Source organism: Bidens hawaiensis, unplaced genomic scaffold (assembly GCF_021521415.1).
Source record: "Bidens hawaiensis isolate Kalapana, Puna unplaced genomic scaffold, B.hawaiensis_p1.1 tig00015610_1, whole genome shotgun sequence".
Taxonomy (NCBI): domain Eukaryota; kingdom Viridiplantae; phylum Streptophyta; class Magnoliopsida; order Asterales; family Asteraceae; genus Bidens; species Bidens hawaiensis.
In genome coordinates, this window is record NW_027492396.1 from 147,113 (window position 1) to 157,268 (window position 10,156).

At 33.5% G+C, this 10,156-nt stretch overlaps 1 protein-coding gene across 1 annotated transcript; it reads left to right on the forward strand.

The window, feature by feature from the left end:
- Positions 1-1,357: 1,357 nt before the first annotated feature.
- Positions 1,358-3,347, forward strand: LOC143549467 (glycolipid transfer protein 1-like). Its single transcript, XM_077040368.1, has 6 exons — positions 1,358-1,582; positions 1,706-1,761; positions 2,021-2,151; positions 2,529-2,664; positions 2,737-2,868; positions 3,312-3,347. Exons 1-6 carry the CDS (start codon positions 1,465-1,467, stop codon positions 3,345-3,347), a joined length of 609 nt encoding a protein of 202 aa, XP_076896483.1. The 5' UTR covers positions 1,358-1,464.
- The last annotated feature ends 6,809 nt before the right edge of the window (positions 3,348-10,156 follow it).

Sequence of the window (10,156 nt, forward strand, 5' to 3'; positions counted from 1 at the left end):
ATTAAATTCACATCTTTACGCCACCGCAACGCGAAAACTTCATAAATGAATCAATCATGAATACATTTATTTTATCTTTTCCCCGTACCAACGACAAATTAACTCAATCGACAAATTAGTCAACTATATATTCGGTTGTTATTCTACGTTTGACTGTTCAAATGTAAAGAAACTTGTGAACAAACCAACATAAATCATGGCATGAATTAAGGTTTTTAATATGTTGTTAACGTCAATAAAACATCTTCCCAATTAGCGTTTTTCTTTCATTAAATAATAAACAAAAAGGATGCAGTATGTTAATGTTATAAATAAGAAATATAAATTATATAATTCTATTACTATTTCATCAATTTTTTATACAATTATTAATTCACATATCTGATCTTCCTTGTCATTTCTGTCCATATAATAACAAAATCAGGTTTCAGGTACGCACCTAATTTCTTAATCTATCATCCATGATTCTGACGTCATTTTATAAATATAAACGATTTAAGGCTTATATTATTAGTAAATAGATTTAATGTGTTTATTTCCTGTTAAATTGTCTGTTTTGATGCATCCTTACGTTATATATAGAGATCAATCTTATTTAATCAATGATTATGTTCGAGTTAGGGCGTTTACGAAGAACATTTTTGGTAGAGCCACTAACTTTGATTATGAAAATGACATACCAAACCGGTCTGGTTGTTCTATAAGCCAGGCCGGCTAAAATGGTTTATAATTTAGAATCGTTACTTCTTGCCAACTTAAAAAAAATGGGTTCGCTAATATTATACATATACAAATCAAGTATTACGATTAAACACAAACAAGTTTTAACGTGAGAAGTATAAGAAACATTAGTTGAATTATGCAAACACAAGAGTGATTATTAATTTATTTTTACATGCTTTGAATTAGAGTAATAATAATTACCTAGTGTTAGCATAATTACTTTAATGTTTATTACATTTCTCATCTTAAAAGTTGCTTGTATCACATCCTACCCCCTACATATCAATATGCATATCTATGCTACAAAAATTAAATGGTCTTTGGCCTAGTAATACCAAAGTGTTGGAAAAACGAATCATTCCTAAAAATGGTGACTGGTGAGGGCTCGAGCGTGTGGGTTAGCCGTTAAAATCTACTCTATAGTAAAAGAATAATAATAATATAACAGGTTATGTTTACATGGTTGATTCTTGATTTCAAGTTAGAAATTATGAACTGAACTGTTAAACCGGTTCTCCAAACTGTGAACCGAACCACGTATAAATCTCAAACCAAAAGTACATGCTTATTTCGGTTTAGTTGGTTTCAACATTCAACAGTTTAACGTTTATAAAAGCTAACACTTATTTGTGGTTATACGAAAGAAATCATCACCAAGTTGTTTTAGGGGTGGAATTGAAATTTAGAGCATGTGAAAAATGAAATTTTACTAATTTTGTTGTTGAAATATTTTGATTAGATATGGAAGAAACTGTGTTTACATCTGCTATAGAAGGAATGAAGCATATGAAGTCTGATCATGATGAAATCTTGACCAAACCGTTCTTGGATGTTTGCAAAATGTTGTTGCCGATTCTAGGTGCACACTTGTGCCATTATCACTTCTTGTTCATAATGTAGCTACCTAGAAAACCTTGTCACTTGTAGTTCGGTTTCATAGCATGTTTTTGAGTCTTACAAGATTTCGTTTGTTTAAAATCAGATAAATTTGGAGCTGCCATGGCTGTGGTGAAATCGGATATAAGTGGAAACATCACGGTATGGTTTTCCAATATTATGTATATTGGTTTCTAGTGGCCTTCTCAGATATTAAGTCTAAAACCACTAGTTTGAAAATTTAGTCTCTTGAAGGCTACTTGCACATTGCAGGCAATGTAATAATGTTATATTTGATCACATTGGTTAGCAAACAAAGTATTGGTGGGGTTCGTGAATTTTCTGTAACAGAGTCTCATGCTTAAAAGAAAAACATCCTTCATTGTTGCAAGAATTATGTGGCTGTAATTTTTACTTGTAGAGATTGGATTCTAAGTATACAGAAAATCCAACGAGATTCAACTACTTATATGCTCTTGTACAAGCTGAACTCGAAACAAAAACTACAAAGAATTCATCAAGTTGTACAAACGGACTTCTTTGGTTGACAAGGTATTATTTTCTTACTTGTAACACCTTAGGTATATCACACATCAGATTCGTAGCGTCACTGGATACATCATAATTAAATAGTTAAACATGCTTAGGTAGAAGTAATTGTAGAATGGTTCATCTTCTAGAAAACCTCCCCTCGTGCCCAAAAAAAAGCAACCGTAGGTTTAAAGTGGGCAAACAAACAATATTAATTGGACTCCAAGATCTATCAATATAGTTTTTAAAATATTGAGTTTTGCAATTTAAACGGGGCTTGCAGTACAGCTTGTTGACCGTTTGCTTTTTTGTCTTGATGTAAACATTATATTTTATTACGAAATAAACTGTTGAAATGAAAGACAAAATCAAGATGTTGCTAGCTTGTATTTTTGTAGAGCAATGGATTTTTTGGTGGAGCTTTTCCGTAACCTATACCAACATCAGGATTGGACAATGCAACAAGCTTGCAACGACTCCTATGGCAAGACTTTGAAGAAATGGCATGGTTGGATAGCAAGTTCTAGTTTTACGGTAAGTTAACATCACCTCATTAATTTTTATCATCGATTATAACGCGTGTATTGTATAAACTTCCACATATAGGTTGCCATCAAGTTGGTTCCCGATAGAAAGAAGTTCATGGAGGTCATAGCAAGCAAGGGAGATACATATGCAGATATGGATAAATTTTGTGATTCGTTTTCACCGGTTCTAGCTCAGATTCATAAGTTTCTAGTAAGTCATATTTCTATATGTTTAACAAAACCAAAGGTCGTTTTTAGTGGTATCAGTTGTGTCGTGTTGTAGTTGGTGGTTTAATTATTAAAATAAAAAACGCTCCATATCTTTATTTGTGTAAAAAAATATCAATTTTATTTTAGCATACACAATTAAAATCATGCTATCTGAACGCAACTCATTTAACTTATTTAATTTAAACGTGACATACAGGTTGATGGGTAATAGTCAAGTTGTAAACGTATTAATTAAGTTAGCTAATTGTAAAAATAGATTAAACAAGTCACAAACGTGTCGACCTGATTAACGTCTAATTAAGTTAACATGTTTAATTATCAAGCTACACAGGTTAACCCAAACATGACTTGTTTATTAAATGGATTACTTCTGTCGTGCCGAAAACTTTGCACCCTAACTTTTGTCACTTTGATTTCATATAGCACTCATGTGGCGTCGATTCTATGAAGGCAGCATGATGAAAGAAATCTCAATGGGAGTTTTTATGTCACCTTATTGGCCCATTGCGTTTATATTTTGTTTGCATCATTTTTTGACAACAATTCATTGTTTTTTTCTACTAAATTTATTGTTTTATTAGAAACTTATATACCTATCCGAACTTTATTGTTTTCTTCGTTGTTCTTGCGCCTTCTCGAAAGTTCAAGTTCGAACAATGTTTGAGTAGAATAGGATGTGAGAGTGGCAAATGTAAAATCGATGAAATACACCAAAACGTAATATAAGTCAAGCGTTAATAAATTTGAACAAAATTGCGGATAACATGCTAATATCCTCAAATAGCCATTAACATACCCTTCTCGTTAACATGTTTCATTGTGTTATATCAAGTTATTAACATTAAAAAAAATACATATCCATCAATAAAATCAAAGTTTATAGAAACTGAAGTAGAAAGCCCCAAGGGATATAATGTAGCAGTAGGTTTCCTCATATCTATCCTAGAGGTCTAGGGTTCAAATTTTAACAGGAGTAGAAGCACAAAAACTTTGAGAGGGGAGTAATGATTTCTAGATGTATTAAGCCTTACATCATACTCATTTATTTAAGGAGGTTTGGTTTAAATTAGTGCGCAATATCATATTTTGAAGATTAACGGAATGACAATTAAATTAAACAAGTAAACGCGTGAGTTAATAGCATCCATAATTGACACGTGTTACGGTTGAAACAAAATCAAATAGAAACATGGAAATTAGGTAAATATACTAAATTGAGGATCTATAAGTAGAAATAGGAGACCCAAAGTTAATAAAATGCCATGACAGTTTGTCAAAGCGTCTAACTCTGTGAGCTAATTTCATCAACTTTATACAGTTTGATATTATAAATCGTTTTAAGTCTACTTATTTGTAGCAATTTCATGTTCTATTAAGGGTAGGTTATTTTTGGATGATCTCCAAAGCTATGAATATTTTAAAGATATTTTAGAATTCTTAAGCTTGAGTTATAAGTACAAATGATTTTTTTTCAGAAAGAAAGCTAAAAACAATTTGAAATTTCATGTTCTATATAAGGGTAGGTTATTTTTGGATGATCTCCAAAGCTAATACCCATTTTACAATTTCCGAATAACCCCTTGAGTTTATTGATATTATTTTTCTAAATATCTCAATATTTTTGGGGGGTGTTTGGGATTGCTTATTTTCACTAACTTATAACTTATAAACTTTTTGAGAAGTAATAAGGTGCTTAATATTGATTATATTGTAAGAAGAAAAGTTCCATAAGTTATACTTATGTAACTTACTAACTTAATAAAAAGTTATAAGTAAGTAAAATAAGAAATCCCAAACATCCCCTCTCCATTTGACATCTTGTAATTGATGTGACTAAGTTCAAGACGAAACCCATGCATATAACACAAATACTTAAATTAAATATATGTATAAAGCAACACCAAATTAATTTAAAAAAAAAAACTTTTGGGCACCAAAATATGGGTTTTGTACATTTATGTCCTTGAATTTTAGTGGCTCCCTTAAAATCTGGGGCCATTCATGGCTAATATTCATTGGCAACCTTGGCAAATATATCCTAACTTCCAATTTACTAAATTTTATTCTTTGTGTTTTTAATAATGATATTTTTCTTCAAACACACTTTTGTCCCTCAAATTTTGTTACCATTTTCTTGTTGGGAACGATCATCTTGGTCATTGCTTCCCATGATCTCATGTTCCAATTACTTATAATAATTGTATACAATTTATTATTATACCGTGCATATAGATTCATTCACACAACAAAACCTTTCTATGATCAAATTCAAAGACGGGTCTACGTGCTTAATTTCTGGTGTTGTTAATCATTCACGAATCGAATAGCCTTTATGAGCAAGGCCATGAAAGGTCTATTAAAAGGCCTACGTTACATCTCTGAAATTTTTGGTATGATATACCTTTATGTTGTTTGATTATGGTTTTGAACTTTTGATTGTGATTATTTTGTTTTAATTCACGAATTTGTTGGACTGACAGAGGCCGATAATGAGAAAGAACCCGAAATACAAATTGGTGCGCCCACGGATGTTAAACATGTTGCCCACATTGGTTGCGATGGCCCGTCTTCTAATGCTCCTACTTGGGTAATTCTCGGTCGATTTTATAACACTTCACATATGTTAGATGTCATTGCCAATATGTCATGAGGTTGTTCTTACTTAAGCTTTGTTTTATGTTGTACACGCATGATAGATGAATGAGTTTCAAGGTGACGGCGATGGCGGATCAAAAGGTACATTTGTTTTTGCCAATGAAAGATCTTAACATCATTAAGCATTATACTTAACCAAAAACATACCTTTAATACACTTCTTGTGTGCACCTTCAAAATTTTTTAATTCAATATTGTTTATTGCACGATGTATAGATTCGGGAACTTCAAATCGTCATGGCAAGTCGAAGCAATCCAAGAAACAAGCTTCTAGCAAGAGCACGACTAGTGACAATGAAGCAAGTCGTGCAAGGCGGTCCAAAGCCTCAACTGCGGGAACAGAGTCGCCTTCACAAGACTCAGCAGCAAAAAAGAATAGGAGGAAAAAGAGAACATCAAACAAAGATCCATCTGGCTCTAACGCGGATGAATAAGGTCAACGAGAAAATGTTTTGTGAATACGACCATCTGTGAAACATACCATGTTTTTTTAAACATCTTTACATGATATTTAACAAATTTATATCGCGTTGTAGGACCGAAAGTTGTTTTATGTATAAACCATTAGTTGGTGCTCGTGACACTTTGTAATTTTTTCTTATCTTGTGCACATATGCAACAATGAGAATTGTAGCATTTTGGTTTATTTTAGCAGTCAAATGAATTAGTCATACACAACATACCAATGCTTGACTCGTTCAATACGGAAAAACTCCAAACCGAATCCGGACTAGCGGTATGGGACCGACTGAAACCGGGAAGCCTAGAAGAGTGAACCTGGGGACTGGACCACATAGTGCATTCGGTTTTAGGTTGTTTTTGGTTTGGTCAGTCGGGTTAACGGTTGGACGACGACCGAATTCTAGGCTTGAAATGAGGCTGACAAGTTTTTAGGCTTCTTAATTGATGGGCTAAAATTGTACACTAATGGTTATGTCATTTTTAGTTTTTGAGTACATGTAATAGTTTTTATGTTTTAATGATATCACAAAACGTAAATTGATATTAACTAGTGTTTTACCCGGCACTTTGCGCTAGACATGTCGGATTTGTTTATGTATTTGCGCTTTGCATTGGTGCACTAATGTGGGTTTGGTTGATTAACATATACAAAATTAAAGTATTTAAAAAGACATTTATTCGGTCGATAAAACCTGAGCCATAGACATAAAACTTAAACAAATTATAATTATAACTGTTATAATAATGGTAATTATGATATAAAATATTCATACAAGCACATGTCTTCCTTTAAAATAAATAAAAGAATTACCAAAATGGGGTATGCGACCCATCCCACCAGTGTTTTACGTAATAGAACATCAACCACCAAACCAACACAACATATTGGTTAACTTCTCAAATTATTTATTTAAAACCTAGAACATCAAGCTAAAGTTTGTGACACCAACCACCACTTTAGCTATCTATAGATAATTGAAAAACATAAAAGAACTATTAAAAATAAGATAAACAAACTTAAAGGTCGTTTGAGAATCTTCGCCGTTTAAAATTTGGACCCATTTTCGGGTCAATCCTTTAAGGTAGTCGGTGCTCAACGCTGATAGTTTTAAATATTCCTTCTCGCGCACACATCTTCTTTTATTTGGATTTCTTTTACTTTCGACATCCTCATACTTGGCGGGAAAACTCTCTTAACCTTGCCAACACTTTATCTAGTCGTGTGCTAAAGATTTTGTAGCCCGTTTTGCCTTTTGTTTTGTCCCTCCTAATCAGATGTCGTGATAACCAGTCGTTCTATCCTTTTCTAATAGGTTGACAACGCGATGTAAATAAAGATCCCCGACATATTTGAATTGCCGCCATAAACAAAATACAACCAGTCGTTTTATCCTTTTCAAATATGTTCACAACCAATGTTTTGTGAATAGTTAAACGAATGGAGTTTCCCTGCTTGTGTTTGTTTGTTAAGAATATGAACGTGTTCGTGTTTGTTTATTTTCGTTCGCTAATAGTAACGTAAACTATCATAAACTAACGAAACGCAACTGGATATAGACGAACGAACATAATTGAGCGAACACCAATTGAGAGTACATGTGATCATCAATATGTTGAGCCTAGGAATTAAGTAAAACTAGACTAAATTGTAATTGTGATATATATATATATATATATATATATATATATATATATATTTAAACTAGACTAAATGGTACTGGACCTAAAGATTTAAATGAATATGTACACGAACAAGCTTAAACAAATGTCAACTAACGAACATAAATAAATGTACTAGACATCTGTTCATGTTCATTTGTTTGCATAAACAAACAGAAAAAATGTTGTCTGTGTTTGATCTTTTATTAAATAAATGACTTCCCGTCGAACGGACACGTCGTTTACATGCTTATATTATTTCATTTGGTTTGCTCATCATCTATTAGATACAGATTTATTAATTCATTTTTGATATTTTCCTATACAGAGTAAGTTCATAAGAAGCCAAAGGGAACGACGGTGTATTATGCACATCGGATTCCATAATCGTGTTAAGACTTCCGTCATCCAGCTGGCATCGGTTTCAAGATTCCCAAACATGGTGTATGTGGTTTGGGTTTGTTTGTATTTGATGCATCGAAAGACGATTACTCGAGAAGTGATCATGGAAGTGATCAAAAGGTCAAACAGACTATCGGGCCTCATAACTTATATTGTCCTTCGTTTGACTATTTGGGATCACGGGCTCTGCTTATATCAAGAGACCGCCCTGCGGTATGGAAGTACTAGTCTTAGTAACCATTACTCATGGTTTGATTCTATGTCATATATTTGAAATGAGTCAGGCTAAATGTACCCCCTGGTTGCTTGTCATACCCCCTGGAAAAACCAACTTTAATATTACTCATTGAAATTATATAATTACCAAATTAGCACAAAAACAAGGATTTCATATTTTTTTTACAAGTTGCTTTTTTTTTATGATTTCGAGTTTAAGGTTTCGGGTTTAGGGTTCGGGATTAGGGTTTAGGTTTTCGGGTTTAGGGTTTAGGTTTCGGGTTTAGAGTTTAGGGTTTAGGGTTCGGGTTTAAGGTTTAGGTTTTCGGGTTTAGGGTTCGGGTTTAGGGTTTTAGGTTTTTGAGTTTCGGGTTTATTTTGTAAAAGATAAAGAGATAAAATAAGGTTATTATAAATATATATACTATTCTATCTACTACATTTAGAATTCATTACCAACCTATTTTCTCAACCTTTTTTAAAATTTCTTAATTCAAATTCTTATCCTTATTTAAAATAGAATCAGATGGAAAACAATAACTATAATTTTATGTTGTTTATTTCTCAACCTTTTTTTAAAATTCCTTAATTCAAATTCTTATCCTTATTTAAAATAGAATCGGATGGAAAACAACAACTGTAAATAAAAGTGATACCATTTGGTTTTTGAAGAAACACTAAGGTGCTGTTTGTTTTTCCTCAGAAGGACTTCTCCACCTCTTTTGTCTGCACTGAGAAGAGGGCGCGCAGACGTTGGGCTCTGCAGTGTGTTTGTTTTTTCGAAGACGTTTCATTAAAAAACGTCTGCGCGCCCTCTTCTCCCAGAAGTGTTGGTATTATCACTTCTTTAACCTCTTCTACACATTTTAGCTTATAACCGATCATCATCCTCCTCCTAACCCTATTCAACTCCTTCATCCTCACCATGCCGCCGGTCGCTCCACACCTCCTCCGCTCCAAGCCGGCTAACTCCACTCCTCCTCCTCTCCACTGCCGCCGCCGCTCCATTCACCACGCTGCCGCCGCTGCTCCGGCATCTTCTTGAAGGTATGCTTTCTTTCTATTCTTTTCATTTTAGGGTTTCTTTCTATTCTTTTCATTAGGTGAAACTGAAAATGATTTGTTAAGTGATTGTATTGTAGTTAGGTTCTAATTTGTGCTAAATCTTGTTAATCGCATGCTACAGTGTGTTTGTGTTTGTGTATGTATATGTATGTCTGCTTCCGTCGATAACTTGACCCGTCGTGTCGGTACACGGCCGCTGCTACTACTGCTGCTAAAGGTAGTCATTGAGGGATTATTTAGCCTAGTTCTAAACTCAATACCCAAATGCAGCATATTAGAACGAGCAGGGGAGCATAAAATCGGAATTTGTGAGCGTAAACTTGAGAACATAATACAACTTTATGTGTTATTTTTATTTTTTGACCCGTTATCAGTAAAAGGGCCAAATCACCACCATTAATATTATAAGATAATTACTCGATATAGCAGGAGTGAAAACACCATCACCAATTGTCATGCAAGTTCCAAGAAGAACAAAAATCAACAATCCTTTTCTAAACTTGGTGTGTTTTTCAAAGAAAGATTTCAATGCAAAACTTTGCCATGTTTCTGCAGTCTTTTTGACACCTTATGCAGATAGTTTCTCATCAGTTTCTTGTTGATTTGGAAGCATGCTAAGTTTTGCGTGGCGGCATAATAAGGAGTACAATGCAAATGTGCCACCTTTAAAACACATTAAATGCCAAAGTTTATAAACGGTTTACCATATTTACAAAATCTGTTTTCACTCTTGCATGACAATTGGTGATGGTGTTGATTTTTGTTCTTCTTGGAACTTGCATGACAATTGGTGATGGTGTTTTCACTCA

Bases quoted from the DNA above. Each gene is read 5' to 3' on its own strand.
- LOC143549467 (XM_077040368.1), top strand. From the start codon at position 1,465: ATGGAAGAAACTGTGTTTACATCTGCTATAGAAGGAATGAAGCATATG. The intron at 1,762-2,020 runs GTATGGTTTTCC...TTTTACTTGTAG, and splicing joins ATATAAGTGGAAACATCACG to AGATTGGATTCTAAGTATAC. The intron at 2,869-3,311 runs GTAAGTCATATT...GATTTCATATAG, and splicing joins CTCAGATTCATAAGTTTCTA to CACTCATGTGGCGTCGATTC.